At 51.7% G+C, this 16,483-nt stretch overlaps 1 protein-coding gene across 1 annotated transcript; it reads left to right on the top strand.

The window, feature by feature from the left end:
- The first annotated feature begins 4,946 nt into the window (after positions 1-4,946).
- Positions 4,947-9,301, top strand: LOC148123592 (uncharacterized). The gene is made up of 7 exons (XM_087919266.1): positions 4,947-6,489; positions 6,867-6,914; positions 7,071-7,133; positions 7,326-7,380; positions 7,824-7,880; positions 8,193-8,254; positions 8,523-9,301. Exons 1-7 carry the CDS (start codon positions 6,264-6,266, stop codon positions 8,567-8,569), a joined length of 558 nt encoding a protein of 185 aa, XP_087775392.1. The 5' UTR covers positions 4,947-6,263; the 3' UTR covers positions 8,570-9,301.
- The last annotated feature ends 7,182 nt before the right edge of the window (positions 9,302-16,483 follow it).

Below are 16,483 nucleotides of genomic sequence, written 5' to 3'. Positions count from 1 at the left end.
CCGCCTTTCTCGGGCGCTTTGGCCGCTCCTCGCCCGCTGCTCTCCCGCCCCTCCCCAAGCACGAAGCGCCCTTCTCCTCCCGCCCTCCCAGACAGACAGCCCGGCTCTCCCCCTTATCCTCCGCCCGCCCCGCTTCCTTGGCCCGGACCAGCCACTGCCCCCTCCAGGGACCCCGAAATCCTCCCCCTCCTCCCCACCAAGACCCCTCGCCTCCTCTCTGAGGGGAGCCGGAGCTCTCAGCCCTCCCTCCCCCACCGCGCGCTCTTTCTCAGCGCCTGTCTGGGTAAAAGCAGACCGAGGAGGCCGCCGCCTCCGCCATAGCAACCCTCAGGAGAGCCGCCTCCCCCACCCCGCGAGGCGAGATGCGGATGGCTGAAGCGGCGCCCTCCGCCCCGGCTATCTCCTTCAGGGTCACCTGCGCTTGGCGCCCCGGCAGGGAAGGGGACGAAGCGCCGGACTCCTCGCGCGCCCAGCCGCCTTCCCCGCCGGGCGAGGGCGCGGGAAGCCGGAGGGCGCGAAGGCCCGGAGGGGCGCAGGTGTGGCGGACCTCCCCCCACCTCTCCTCGGGCAGCACCTGCCGGGGCTCCTCCGCGCCGAAAAGCCTCCCCGCCCCTCAGCGCCACGCGGGCTCCCCCTCCCCAAAGTTTCCAGAATTCCCAAGTTCGGCGGAGGGGCGGCCGCCTCCAACTCTGGGACGCGCGCTCGGGAGTCTGGAGCAGGAGCGCGATGGAGGGAGCAGCGTCCCGGGTCGCCAGCCGTCCGGAGGCCCGCTTCCTGAGAAAGCACCCATGGCGTAAACTCCGCGCGTTTTCACGGTTAGCATGGTCAAGCAGACGCTCTCGCAAAACTGTTCGTGGATGGAAACGGAGCCCAGTCCACGAAGGGTGGGAATTGTGGCAATCCGAGCGGAATTCTCTCCAATGGTGGGATTGACAGCGAAAGATTCTTTACGGAAGGAAGAAAACGAACGTGCGGACAACAGAGGTCGTAGCGGCATATGACATCATCGGAGCTGTCACTACACACACACAAACATGTACACAAGAAATAACTAGGGTACCTTGGGGAGCCGGGCACCCCCAGATGTCCTCCCGAGCAGCCCTGCAAACATGCTCCCCAGCCAGCCTCGGCAAGACCATTCCCCAGTCAAAAAACGGCCAAATTATTTTCTCTCACGGCCAAATTATCTGGCCATTTTTTTTTATGCCATATAACATGAGGTCGCGTCGCCGCCCACGAACTCCTTGGCCTAGAACAGCCCCCCCCCCTCCCGCCACGCCTCAGAGTAAACATGGTGGCGGCTTTCTTCCACCTTGGCTGCTGAGGGAGAAGCGCCTCTAAAGCGGGCCGGTCTTTCTCAGGAAGCGGGCCTCCGGACGGCTGGCGACCCGGGACGCTGCTCCCTCCGCCGCGCTCCTGCTCCAGATTCCCGAGCGCGCGTCCCAGAGTTGGAGGCGGCCGCCCCTCCGCCGAACTTGGGAATTCTGGCAACTTTGGGGAGGGGGAGCCCGCGTGGCGCTGAGGGGCGGGGAGGCTTTTCGGCGCGGAGGAGCCCCGGCAGGTGCTGCCCGAGGAGAGGTGGGGGGAGGTCCGCCACACCTGCGCCCCTCCGGGCCTTCGCGCCCTCCGGCTTCCCGCGCCCTCGCCCCGCGGGGAAGGCGGCTGGGCGCGCCAGGAGCCCGGCGCTTCGTCCCCTTCCCAGCCGGGGCGCCAAGCGCAGGTGACTGGAAGGAGAGAGCCGGCGCGGAGGGCGCGGCTTCAATCATCCGTGGGCCCCTTCAGCTCGCTTCTCCTGCGGCTCCTCTGCCGCCTTTCTCGGGCGCTTTGGCCGCTCCTCGCCCGCTGCTCTCCCGCCCCTCCCCAAGCACGAAGCGCCCTTCTCCTCCCGCCCTCCCAGACAGACAGCCCGGCTCCCCCACACTTCTCGCCCGCCCCGCTTCCTTGGCCCGGACCAGCCACTGCCCCCTCCAGGGACCCCGAAATCCTCCCCCTCCTCCCCACCAAGACCCCTCGCCTCCTCTCTGAGGGGAGCCGGAGCTCTCAGCCCTCCCTCCCCCCACCGCGCGCTCTTTCTCAGCGCCTGTCTGGGTAAAAGCAGACCGAGGAGGCCGCCGCCTCCGCCATAGCAACCCTTAGGAGAGCCGCCTCCCCCACCCCGCGAGGCGAGATGCGGATGGCTGAAGCGGCGCCCTCCGCCCCGGCTATCTCCTTCAGGGTCACCTGCGCTTGGCGCCCTGGCAGGGAAGGGGACGAAGCGCCGGGCTCCTCGCGCGCCCAGCCGCCTTCCCCGCCGGGCGAGGGCGCGGGAAGCCGGAGGGCGCGAAGGCCCGGAGGGGCGCAGGTGTGGCGGACCTCCCCCCACCTCTCCTCGGGCAGCACCTGCCGGGGCTCGTCCGCGCCGAAAAGCCTCCCCGCCCCTCAGCGCCACGCGGGCTCCCCCTCCCCAAAGTTGCCAGAATTCCCAAGTTCGGCGGAGGGGCGGCCGCCTCCAACTCTGGGACGCGCGCTCGGGAGTCTGGAGCAGGAGCGCGGCGGAGGGAGCAGCGTCCCGGGTCGCCAGCCGTCCGGAGGCCCGCTTCCTGCGAAAGACCGGCCCGCTTTAGAGGCGCTTCTCCCTCAGCAGCCACGGCGGGAGAAAGACGTCCTGTTTACTCCTAGGCGTGGCGGGGGGGGGCTGTTCTAGGCCAAGGAGTTCGTGGGCGGCGAGGCGACGGCGGGCCGCGGGCGTCCCTTATGTCCCCCTTACTCAAATGAGACAGCCTCGCGTCAGGACGAAAGGAAGCGACGGATGGGTTGGCTTGCGGTAATAGGACGCGAGCCTCCGGACGGCTGGCGACCCGGGACGCTGCTCCCTCCGCCGCGCTCCTGCTCCAGATTCCCGAGCGCGCGTCCCAGAGTTGGAGGCGGCCGCCCCTCCGCCGAACTTGGGAATTCTGGCAACTTTGGGGAGGGGGAGCCCGCGTGGCGCTGTGGGGCGGGGAGGCTTTTCGGCGCGGAGGAGCCCCGGCAGGTGCTGCCCGAAGAGAGGTGGGGCGGGGTCCGCCACACCTGCGCTCCCTCCGGGCCTTCGCGCCCTCCGGCTTCCCGCGCCCTCGCCCGGCGGGGAAGGCGGCTGGGCGCGCCAGGAGCCCGGCGCTTCGTCCCCTTCCCAGCCGGGGCGCCAAGCGCAGGTGACTGGAAGGAGAGAGCCGGCGCGGAGGGCGCGGCTTCAGTCATCCGTGGGCCCCTTCAGCTCGCTTCTCCTGCGGCTCCTCTGCCGCCTTTCTCGGGCGCTTTGGCCGCTCCTCGCCCGCTGCTCTCCCGCCCCTCCCCAAGCACTAAGCGCCCTTCTCCTCCCGCCCTCCCAGACAGACAGCCCGGCTCCCCCCACTTCTCGCCCGCCCCGCTTCCTTGGCCCGGACCAGCCACTGCCCCCTCCAGGGACCCCGAAATCCTCCCCCTCCTCCCCACCAAGACCCCTCGCCTCCTCTCTGAGGGGAGCCGGAGCTCTCAGCCCTCCCTCCCCCACCGCGCGCTCTTTCTCAGCGCCTGTCTGGGTAAAGCAGACCGAGGAGGCCGCCGCCTCCGCCATAGCAACCCTCAGGAGAGCCGCCTCCCCCACCCCGCGAGGCGAGATGCGGATGGCTGAAGCGGCGCCCTCCGCCCCGGCTATCTCCTTCAGGGTCACCTGCGCTTGGCGCCCCGGCAGGCAAGGGGACGAAGCGCCGGACTCCTCGCGCGCCCAGCCGCCTTCCCCGTCGGGCGAGGGCGCGGGAAGCCGGAGGGCGCGAAGGCCCGGAGGGGCGCAGGTGTGGCGGACCTCCCCCCACCTCTCCTCGGGCAGCACCTGCCGGGGCTCCTCCGCGCCGAAAAGCCTCCCCGCCCCTCAGCGCCACGCGGGCTCCCCCTCCCCAAAGTTTCCAGAATTCCCAAGTTCGGCGGAGGGGCGGCCGCCTCCAACTCTGAGACGCGCGTTCGGGAGTCTGGAGCAGGAGCGCGGCGGAGGGAGCAGCGTCCCGGGTCGCCAGCCGTCCGGATGCCCGCTTCCTGAGAAAGCACCCATGGCGTAAACCCCGCGCGTTTTCACGGTTAGCATGGTCAAGCAGACGCTCTCGCAAAACTGTTCGTGGATGGAAACGGAGCCCAGTCCACGAAGGGTGGGAATTGTGGCAATCCGAGCGGAATTCTCTCCAATGGTGGGATTGACAGCGAAAGATTCTTTACGGAAGGAAGAAAACGAACGTGCGGACAACAGAGGTCGTAGCGGCATATGACATCATCGGAGCTGTCACTACACACACACAAACATGTACACAAGAAATAACTAGGGTACCTTGGGGAGCCGGGCACTCCCAGATCTCCTCCCGAGCAGCCCTGCAAACACGCTCCCCAGCCAGCCACGGCAAGACCATTCCCCACCCCCAACCCCCCACTCCCTTTGGTGTAAATAAAGGCAAGAGGTCGGTCGTCAGCCCTGGAGAACGGAGTAACACACCTCCCCTTGCAAAAAGGGGGAGACCCAAAACACACGCGCGAGCCCCGGACATCAGATACCACCGCACCAGTCCAGAATACGGGAGAAATCTGCCCTGCAAGCGCTGAAGCTGCCGCCTGCCACCCCGGGCTCGATACTCTCCAGGGATGGAGAGGCGGTGCGCATCCGCGCCCGGACGCCCCAAACTCTCCCTTTGCCAGCATGGAAGGCAGGCAGACCCTGCAAGGGACGCAGACCCTGCGAGGCTCCCGAGCATGCTGCCCCCTCCATCCATCAGTCCGTCCCCGCCCGTAGTCACCGGCGCCTGCCCGCTGCTCCACGGTTGCCAGCGGGGTTCCTCCCTCACCTTGGGTGCACACCGGCTCCTTGAAGGGCAGCTGCCGAGTCTCGCTCCCTTTGGCCGGCAGGTTGACTGTCCCCTCTGCTGTGGGCCCAGCTGCCAAGCCGTCGTCCGGCCCGCACCTGTTGACAGGACTGAATTGCAATCCTGGGCGGTACCTCTTTGCACCTATTTAAGCGGGTGCGTGCGCTTTGTCGCTTTGAGACATTTGCATGTTTGCTGGCGATTCAGAGGTTTCGTTTTCACAGAGAAGAAGCCATGTCGAGCGGTAAGAGGCCAAGATGTGGCGCAAGAGGAGGAAAGGACTGCTGTCCTTGGGTTGCATTGCCTTGGACAGGAGAGAGAGTAGGGTGGCACAGCGGGAGCCTCTATGTGGATGCCCAGTCAGGGAGTGAGGGGGCATTAACTGCTTCATATGTTCCCTCGATGGGACTTGTTCTCGAGTGGCACTGAGCACAGGCAATGGGAATTCATGTCTTCGTGTGTCCCGTCAGTGGATCTTGTCCACGAGATGGCACTGAGCGCAGGCAATGGGGATTCATGTCTTCATGTGTCCTGTCCAGGGGACTAGAGGTGGAGTTGTTAGAGAGAGGAAGTAGGCATGACAGGACTGAATTGCAATCCTGGGCGGTGCCTCTTTGCACCTATTTAAGCGGGTGCGCTTTGTCGCTTTGAGACATTTGCATGTTTGCTGGCGATTCAGAGGTTTCGTTTTCACAGAGAAGAAGCCATGTCGAGCGGTAAGAGGCCAAGATGTGGCGCAAGAGGAGGAAAGGACTGCTGTCCTTGGGTTGCATTGCCTTGGTCAGGAGAGAAAGTGGGTGGCAAGGGAGCCTCTAGGGGATCCCAGTCAGGGAGTGAGGGGCATTAACTGCTTCATATGTCCACGAGATGGCACTGAGCGCATGGAATGGGGATTCATGTCTTTGTGTGTCCCGTTAACGGATCTTGTCCACGAGATGGCACTGAGCGCATGGAATGGGGATTCATGTCCTCGTGTGTCCCATCAAGGGGACTTGTCCATGAGTGGCACTGAGCGCAGGCAATGGGGATTCATATCTTCGTGTGCCCTGTCCAGGGGACTAGAGGTGGAGTTGTTAGAGAGAGGAAGTAGGCGTGACAGGACTGAATTGCAATCCTGGGCGGTGCCTCTTTGCACCTATTTAAGCGGGTGCGCTTTGTCGCTTTGAGACATTTGCAGGTTTGCTGGCGATTCAGAGGTTTTGGTTTCACGGAGAAGAAGCCATGTCGAGTGGTAAGATGCCAAGATGTGGCGCAAGAGGAGGGAAGGACTGCTGTCCTTGGGTTGCATTGCCTTGGTCAGGAGAGAAAGTAGGGTGGCAGAGCGGGAGCCTCTAGGCGGATTCCCAGTCAGGGAGTGAGGGGGCATTAACTGCTTCATATGTTCCCTCGATGGGACTTGTTCTCGAGTGGCACTGAGCGCAGGCAATGGGGATTCATGTCTTCGTGTGTCGCATCAACAGGACTTGTCCACGAGATGGCACTGAGCGCAGGCAATGGGGATTCATGTCTTCGTGTGTCCGGAGGGACTTCTGGCATCTTGGAATGATCGACTGCCTCATAATCCTTCCTCTATTCCTTGTTGCAGTACCAAGGCGACTGGAGGCGACCCTCCGTCTGGCTCTCAGACCAGCCCCCACTCCCGGATTCGGAGGTCAGTTTGGGGAGGAACCGGGCCTTTCCCTTTCTTGGCTCCCCTCCCTCAGGGTTTGGAGGGGGCAGGGGCGGGGGCGGGGGTGGATCTCCTGGGAGGCGGGAGGGAGATTCTCTGGCTGCAAAGGGAGCCAGGGGGAGGGTAGGGTTGGGATTATGGCTTGGTGTGGGGCTGGGGGGGGGGGAGGGCTCGACCAGCACCTTCCCGCATTGCTTCCAAAAGCACCGCCCTTCCTTTACGCGCATCCACCTGCTTTGGCCTAAGGAAGTCAAAGGAAATCTCTTGGGAAAGGTTGGACCGTCTTGAGGGGCGCGCGGGTCTCTTCACGCGTCTGCATCGGGGCGTGTTGTCATCTCTGGCCCATTGTTCCCTTGCAGGTCGAAACGAAGCTCTGCAGGGGCAACTGCGCCTTTCTCTGGTCTCAGGTGAGTCTCTGCCGTCCCTGCATTTGTCCGGGCACCAGTCCTCAGTAAACGACCCCGGGAGGGGAACTGGATGGGGACCGAATGCCCCCAACACCCGGCCCTCCCGGAGCCCCAATGGCGACCACCTGACTGAAGTGATCTCTTTTGCTCTTGCAGCTCAGGATGAATTCCAATGTGAGGCCAGACTTCAGATCCAGTTTGGGAATCCTGGGATCGGAGGTGAGTGCGGGAGAGAAGCGGGGATCCTGCTCTGACAGCCCCTCCCCATGAAGAGGAATTGGTGAACGGCATGGGGAGGGGGCGGGATGGTCTCGGTGTGAGCTGTCAAGGGAAGGAGCTTTGTGGGGCAGCTTTGCTCAAAGTCTTTGGGGTTCAGCTGTCACAACGGTCTCACCGCCTGTTTCTTCACAGGTGCAGGGCGATCTTGGCTTCCTTGGAACGGGAACTTCGAAGTTCTCTGGCACAGGTAAGCACGTCTGAGTTCGGGAGATACAGGTGGGTTGGCCTGAGAGCCGGCCAGGATTCAGGTCAAACCTGACTCCTTTCAGTGGATCTCCTCGATGCGCGCGCGTCTCTTTGGAAGCGGAGCCCTCCATCCGGATCTGGGCCGCTGAGGAACATTTGGCTCCCGGTACGGTTGGGAGGGGATCCGTCCCAGATCCTGCCTTGGGAATCCCCCTCCAGGACACCCCCCCTCCTCCCCGAATAGGATCCACAGCTCAGCATCCTCTCCCGGTCCTCGGTCACAGAGTACCCGAGGTTGCTGCTTTGGGCCCATTCGGATAAGATTTCCTACTTAAAAAGCACAACGTGACCCGTGGCAAGCCCCGATATTGGATGGAGAGATGGGGGCATTTTACACCCGGTTTCTCCTCGGTGTCTCCCAATGTCTCCTCTTTATTGTTTCAGGCGGATCCCGAGAGGCAGCCTATTTTATTCTGCTCTTTGGCTGTTCACCGCTTTGTGGTAAGTTCTTCTCAGCCTTGAGATATGTCTGTTTGCAGCAGAATTATCCACCCCACCGTCGCCCAACCCTCCGTCCCTCCACCCACCCACCCGCCCCGTCCTTGTGGAGGCGACCAGACGTTGTTCCCGAGGACAGCACGAAGGGTGCAGGGAAGGGCCCAGGTTCCCCATGAAAACACGCAGAGGCCAGTCGGATTGTCTCCATGTCCTTTTATTCAAAAGAAGAAAATGAACCATATTCGCGGTTAAATGAAGGAGGCTTGGAGTTTAAGACGCACCTCACGCTGCTTTCTTCTTCCCTTGCATCCCAAGGACAATTCCAGGAGGCCTCCATCTATCTTCTGCCTTCCATAGAAGATGCCCCAACTTCGTTGGTAAGTCCCCCCCCCCTCCCCCAAAGATTGGCCCTCAGATTCCTCTCTTCCCACCATTCAAGGATTGGGGGAGAACGAAGTCAAGGACCCCAACGGCCAGGCCCTTCAGCCTGTGGAAAGCAACTTTGGGACCTTTCGTGAGGAATTCCTCGTCTCCGGTCCAGGGCTGCACCCCACTCCCAACCTAACCTGTACGCCAAAGACGACATAGGAAACCCCAAGGAAACCCTCCCGCTTCTAACAACGCCTCTCCCACCTTGAATCCTAGGGAATCTCACAGAATTGCACACCCAGATCCAGCTGGTGGCTAACTAGGTTTTGGCAACGAAAAAAGAACATGGCTTATAGCACTTGCAGCATCTTCCTGGCCAAGCAAGAAAGTCCAGTTGCCTTTTGGAAAAGCCCCTTTGGCACAACCCCAGCCTGGGTGGCTGAGAACCTCCACAGACCACGTTGAACCACGTTCCTAAGACGACAGCCACCGGGATTCGCTTAACAACCGTGGCAAGAAAGAGCAAAACTCATCCAGCAACACAACGTTGGCTCAGTTGTGGTCATACAAGAAATTGACATTACTCCGATGGGTTTACACCCTCCCAAAAGGAGCCACCCAGCAATGCTCAGGGCTACCTGAATTTGCACTGTGAGACTTATTTGCATTGTGAGACAATACTTTGCACCTGAAAAAAGAACGGGATTCTTTTTATAAGTCAGCTAAGTTGCTGAGAATTTAAATGACCTCAGGGATTCTGTCCATCGGAAGGAAATATTAATTGAATAATGTCTGTTTTTATATTGGGATTAACTTTTATTTGAAATGTGAATGTAGGACCCTTGAAGCGTACAAAGAAAAACGTGGACTACAAAATAGAATAAATTCCTATTTATATTTCTTATATTTGGAGAATGTGATGAACAAATAAATTTGTATTTGCTTCTTTGCAACTATAGGAGATTTTTTTTAATTTTATCATGGGGCAGATTGTATCAGAGCTCTGTGGGAGGGGGGGAAATTTGAGCAGCTGTTCAATAAAAAATTTAAAAATGAAAAGATTCTGATAAAGGAAGTCTACAGTCACTGAGCCATGTTCTGTTCAAGAAAAAAAAGTGTACTTATTTGTCTTTATTAAATTCATGGAGAACAGCTCCAACTCAGATTTCTGGCCACATTTCTGGTAGAAATAGGCTGGGCTTTGGGCTTGATCCTTCCTCCCAGGGAATCCCCTCCGAGAGGAAACTGGGAAGGCTTCTGAAGGCCATCCAGACGGGCTCTTAATCCCTGAGCTTCCTTAAGGTGCCTCTGCTTGGCTTCCCTCCCCCCCCCCCATCCTGAGCTCCCAGGACGAACCCCGTCCCTCCCCGGCTCCTTTCCCGGCTCCCCCCCTCTGGACTCGGCTCAGGAGGAAGCCCCGCTCCCCGCGAGCGGCCCCAAAGGAGCGGGCGACGTTGGCCTCTGGCGGGCGCAGCGAGGGCAGAGGAGACGGCCGGAAAGAAAGAGCGGCGGCACCGAGCTGAATTAGGGCTGAAGCCAAGCGGGGAGGTGGGGGGGGGGATAAAAGAAAAAAAGAAACCCTCCGTCAGAAGGTTCAAAGCCCCCCCACCCCCCATTCCACTTGGAACAACCGCATTTCCTTCAGTGTTACCGGGACGTCCTTTTGCAGAGTCTCCGCCGATCAAAGAGCAGCTACTCTTGGCCTTTGGGGCACAGCGACCAAGTGCTCCTCGGCCTCTAAGGGCGGGGCGGGGCGGGGGTGGGGGAGAAGAGCTGCCGCTTTGCATAGGAGTTATTTTCGTCAAGTTCCTCGTTTTGTTTCTTCGTTTCTCCTCTGCCGTTTCTGGAATCGAAAGTGCAACCCATTCATGTCTTGCAAAGATTAGAACTAAGCAACTGGAGTTTTTTTTTTTTTATGTGCAAATCTCTAACTGGAGAACATGCTTGATGACTCTTGTCCAGGCTTCATCGGAGAATATGAATTAGGACACACAGCATCCTGGGTATCAACCAAGTATCTCCTTAAAATGTAGGATGAAGATACTTGGTTAATATCTAGGACGTGAAGAATAAATAAATTATTACATAAATAAATATGGGTGGGTTTTTTTGCTTCTTTATAACTGTAGGAAACTTGTTTAAAATATCAAAGAAGGGGCTCAGGATAAGTGGGGGCAGATTATGTCGGAGCTCTTTGGAATAACCAATGTTCAGCACTAGCTCAGTAAAATATTGAAAAAAGTGTGTTCCTTTGTCTTTATTAAATTCGAGTTGGGGGGGATGAAAAATACCAAGAAACCCTCCGTCAGAAGTGTTCTGTATTTGTCTTTCCAATTAAAAAAAAATGTAATGACTAATGGTTTATTGGGAATTAAGATGAGGGAATAAAGGTATATTCTAATCCTTAAGGTGTTACACTCAAAACAGTAAAAGAGGGGAAACTCATACTTGTTCTTTTTTTTGTGTATGGGTGTGTTAAGATCTGTATTAATTTAGAATTATAAAAAAAAATGTGTAATGGAAAAGGAATATGGCAGATTAAAGAACCAGCTAAACTAATAAATTTAATATAGATTAATAAAAGCGAGGAAAGACATTGGTAACTTCATTATTACTACTATTAGGCAAATATATATTGTTTATTTTTATTTTTAAAATAAATATTAAGGATTATATTTGAAATAATTGAAATGAAATAAAAAGATGTTTAGATTGAGATTAATGAAAGAATTTAGAATTAAACTTTATTATTATTTATTAGGCAAGTACATATTGTTTATCCTTATGTTTAAAAACAAATACTAAAGGATTATTTTTGAAATAATTGAAATGAAACAAAATTGATTGAGATTAATGAAGGAGGCTAGAATTAATATGTTTGTTTCTCTCCTTACTGAAAATCTGGAATGGAAAAGGTAATAATAGAATTAAGTATGCATATATCAATGTATAATTTCTGTCATATTTGTATTTAAAGATGATGACCCGGAAATATGTTGTCCACTAAAAAGAGATTTTTGTTTTTAATGTGAACAATTGAATAAAGTTTGTTAAAAAAAAAAAAGAAGTGTTCTGTATTTGCATTCTTGTAATACTGTATTCTGATTGGCTAGAATGCACAGCGTTTGGATTGGTTGAATGTACAGCACTGATTGGCCGTTATGAATCAATTTGAACGGCTGTCATTGGCTATGGCGCCTAGTGCAAGATCTATATAAGCTGCCGCCAATCCGAAGCCAAAAAAAGCCGATCTACCGCACAATAAAAAGAGCTTGAAAATCACCTTCTAATGTCAACAATCTAGTCTTTCTTAATGTTATCCATTCTTTAGCCCACATCAAATTTGCAGCTTGATAATACAACTCCCAATTAGGGAGGCCAAATCCTCCTCTAATTCTAGCATCTTGTAGAAGTTTTAATTTTATTCTCGCTTTCTTACCTTGCCATATATACTTCAACACAATTTTATTTAAATCTTCAAAATAATCTTTGCCAAGCCTAATTGGTATTGTTTGAAACAAATATAAAATTCTAGGTAAAATATTCATCTTGATTGTTGAAATTCTGCCTATCAATGAGAGTTGTAGGTTTTCCCATTTCTTCAAATCAAGTGCTATCTGCTGTTTGAGTTTAATATAATTGTTCTCTTTCAATGTAGTGCATCTTGACGTCAAATATATCCCCAAACACTTAACTTTATTCATAACTTGAATTTTCAATAGGTCTGCCAGCTCTTCTCTTGGTCTTAATAACATGTTCTTTGTCAGAATCTTTGTTTTATCTTTATTTATTTTCAAACCAGCCATCTCACCATAAGTCTCTATCTTTTCCAATAATTTTAAAGCTGTCTCTAGAGGGTCTTCCAGAATGAAAACCAAATCATCCGCAAAGGCTTGTAGTTTAAATTCCTCCTTTTTGATTTTCATTCCTTTTATATTTTGGTCCTCTCTAATTCAAAACTTCCAAAGTCAATGCAAATAACAAAGGTGATAATGGGCATCCTTGTCTTGTGCCTTTTCTTATGTTAATAGAGTCTAATGATCTATTACTGGGCTGGCACGCTTTTCTGTGGTACAAGGGAACTAAATCGCAGGGCTATTTTAGAAGGCATTATATACGGGAGTCTTTATGGTTAAACTGGGAGAAAATTAAGAGACAATGTTATTTGAAAATCCCAGTTTGGTTATCAACTATTGAAGCTTTTTCTTATCCTATAATATATAAGAAGGAACAAACAGTTAGATATGGGGAAATATTGGATGAAAAGGGTGAACTTAAAACGATGCAAAACTTAGAAGAACAAGGTATAAAGATAAATTGGTTTTCATATGCGCAAATACACTCAAGGTCTGTTAAAGATTCTAAAACAGAGGGATTTTATGATAAATTGACTGACTTAGATAAGATTTTGACAGGTACTGATGAAAAAGTGATTAAAAAACTATATGGTTATTTACTGGAAATTAAGCTAGAGGAAGAACAAGTTAAAGAAACAATGATTGCTTGGGGGAAGAATTTTGGATATGGGATTGATTTGGAGAAATGGGAAAAATTGTGGTCTCAAAATTATAAAATGACAATGTCAACAGCTTATAAAGAAAATTTGTATAAGATGTTTTACAGGTGGCATTTCCCCCCGACAAGAATAGCAAGAATGTTCAAGAATAAATCTGAAAAATGCTGGAAATGTCATCAGATATCTGGCTCATATTACCATATGTGGTGGACTTGTGAGGACGCTAGAAAATATTGGACTAAAATTCGCATGTGGTTGGAAAAAATGACAAAGACACATATAGACTTGAAACCAGAGATTTTTTATTGGGAATCTTACCTGATATATATAATAAAAATTTGAAGTATTTGATTGTAAATATATTAACAGCGGCTAGGATTGTATTTGCTAAGAACTGGAAGAGTGAGAAAACTCCATCAGAAGAAGAAACTATTAAGAAAATATTGGATTGTGCTGAAATGAGTAAATTGACATTTGAAATCAGAGAACAAGAAGATAAACAATTTTATGAAGTTTGGGATCTTTTTTATCAATGGTTAGATAATAAAACATAATGATAGAACATTCAGATTTAGCATAAAAAATTTTTTTTTCTTGATATTATCTTTATAAAACATTATTAAGGTAGATTTGGTATGATCTTATGATTTATTGCAAAATAAATTAAGCAAACTATAGTTATCTCGTTAAAATATGAATTAACAAAATTATAAATGATTTTTTTTAGTGATGATATTAGGTTATACAATTATTGATTGATAATATGAGCTATTATGTAATATAATTATACTAGTGACTAGGAAATGGATGCACAAAAAAAAGTGGTAAACCAATCGATGCACTGTATGTAAATTCATGAAGAAGGATATTTTTATGTTTTTTGTGCTATGTTTATGTTTATTTTGTTATGTATGCTTATGTTTATCTTGTTATTAAAAAAAAAAAAAGTATCTTCAGCCAGAAATTAAAGCTGCATTTTTTTTCCTAGAAAAAAATGTGTTGAGCTTGGATTTCCATAGCTGCCCTTCAACTAGATCCACAGACATCGTTTCACTGAAAACATAAAGTTGATTGTAGAAACCATAGCACAGGTAGTCCTGGACTTACAACGCTACATTCAGTGACCAAAGTGGCAACATCACCGAAGCAAGTGACTTATGACCATTCTCCACACTTACAACCGTTGCAGCATCTCCCTGGTCATGTGAGTTATGGTTGGATGCTTGACAACTGACTCACGTTTATGACGGTTGCTGTGTCCGGGAGTCATGGGATCCCTTTTTGGGACCTTATGATCGGCAAAGTCAACGGGGAAACAGATTCATTTAGAAACCATGTTATTAATTTAACAACTGCAGTGATTCACTTAAGGAATGTGGCCAGGAAAGTCATAAAACAGGGCAAAACTCACTTAGCACATTTTCCACTTAGCCACATAAATTCCGGGCTCGATTTTGGTCGTCCATTGAGGACTAGCTGAACAGAACTGCCTGGAGAGAATGGAGGCAAAATCTATGAGCAGCCAGAGCCTCCGTTTCGTTGACCGGGAATCGGATCCGGGATTCCTGCTGGACAGGAGAGAATTCTAGGAAGACCTTGGACAGCTCCTGGGATGGGCTCACCAGGCCTGGTTGGGCCAGCTAGGAAGCTGAAGTAAGATCTTCCTGCGTTTACTGCCTAAGAGAGCCTCCCCCTGCTCTCTGCACATGCTCCCTGCCTGCCTGCCTGCCTGCCTCCCCCAAGACGAGGGGGCAAGGGGGCTGTGGAGGCGGGCATGTCCCGCAAAGAAAGGGACCCGGGAAGTCTTTTGCGCTGCATGCAAAGGTTTGGGCAACCTTGGTGCTTTGGGTGGTCGGTGTAAGGTGGGAACATCTCAGACCTCAGCAGGATGGCCGCACAATGCAGGGAGCCCTGCTCTGAGAGCTCCTTCCAGCCGTTTCCGCCCTGATTCCCCACAGTGGAGTCCTCAGGCCACCCAAGGTCTCAGGGCCTCTCCTCCTCTCTCCCTGTCCTCCCTCAAAGGAAAGAGCGGAGCTGTGAGCCTTTTAAAGAGGGCTTTTCTGCACTCCCCCCGCAGCAAAGGCCAGGGCTGCAATGCAAGGCCCCAGGCTGGATCTGTGCCTCCAAGGCCTTGTTGGTTCTTCGTGATCACTTCTTCCAAGTCCCACTTTCCCTCCCTTCGGGATGCTGCTGATGCTCAGAGCTCAAACCATCAAGAGACCCCACACACCCACTTCACAGTCTGTTTCTGTTGCTCTCCTCTGGGAGGAGGTTCTCAAGTATCCATAGCAGGACTAGATGATTCTGTAACAGCTTTGCTCCCTATGCCATCTGCCTGGTAAACTTTCCAAGATTCGTGCTCACCTCTGGGAGGAGGTTTCCAAGGATTTCTAGCAGGACTACCTGGTTCTGTAACGGCTTTCTTCCCTATCCTATGCCATCCGTCTGCTAAACTCGCAGGATTCCTTTGTCTCAGCATAAATATGTATAACTAGGCTGTTGTTTCTTGTAATCTTGTTTCTCTGTGTCATATAATATAGGTTGGTATATACATAATGTTGTATTTATTTGTTTGTTTATCTACTTATTTATCATCATGTTTATGTAGTGTCAAATTGGAAGTGGTGACCTTAAGAGCTTTATGAAACAAAAATTCATTTTTAATGTATGCCAACTAGTATACATTCAAAGTCACAACAAGGTTATTCTATTCCATTTTATTCTGTTCTGTAACTACTCTATATTCTATACTAGCTCAATCTCTGTATTCACTACAGAACTATGTGGTCGGCCTTAGTTTTTTGGGAGGAAAATAAGGGGAAAAAATTCTGCCTCTGCCTACCAGCATCCATTGGTATTCATCTGGCTAGCGTCCTGTCAGTGTGTGAGAGAGGGCTGTTTGGAAACTGAAACAGTATTTGTTGTGTGAGCAAGGAGACAGCAAGGAGCCTGGGCGTGCCTTAGCTCAACTGTTTTGTACTAAAGCTGGTAGCTGCTGTGAAACTAGAACTGAAACTCCTCTCCTCTGCTTGCGTTTTGCATTTGGAACAGATTTTTCAGGGGAAGAGGGGGAGTAGAACTCCTCAGCACCAGAGCACGTTAATAATAATATATGAAATACTAATGCTCTGATGGTCATTTTGAAAAATCCTTTCTTAGTGAGCACCTAGAAGCCAAGAGGAACATACGTGCCAAATTTCAAGTTTGCAGGCCTTACGGTTCTGGAGATTTTGTGATGATGCATGAGTGGTATTTCGCTTTTATATATATTTCATTTCATTTCATTCAATTCGATTCGATTCGATTCGATAATACTCATAAGAGTCCTGGGGAACACCATGGCTTGCACTGTTTTGATCCCTTTAGATAATAAATGAATGAATGAATGAATGAATGAATGAATGAATGAATGAATTCTTGATGGGCCAGGTGTGATTAGACACACAAGGAATTTGTCTTTGGTGCATATGCTCTCAGTGTCCATAGAAAGATAAGATACATTCGTCAAGAATCATTGGGTACAACGCTTAACGATAGTCATAGGGTACAAATAAGCAATCAACCCGTACTAGAAAATGTAAATCGTAAGCATACAAGCAACCAAGTTACAGCCATACAGTCCCAAGTGGGAGGGGAGGGGTGATAAGGAGTGATGAGAAGGTTAATAGTAACACTAACGCAGACTTAGTAAATAGTTGGACAGTGTTGAGGGAATTATTTA

The sequence above is a fragment of the Pseudonaja textilis genome, unplaced genomic scaffold, assembly GCF_049901715.1.
Source record: "Pseudonaja textilis isolate UNSWEBS1 unplaced genomic scaffold, rPseTex1.2 PTEXSCF92, whole genome shotgun sequence".
Classification (NCBI taxonomy): Eukaryota; Metazoa; Chordata; class Lepidosauria; order Squamata; family Elapidae; genus Pseudonaja; species Pseudonaja textilis.
Note: the sequence above shows the minus strand (reverse complement) of the source record. Positions and strands in the feature narration are given on the sequence as shown.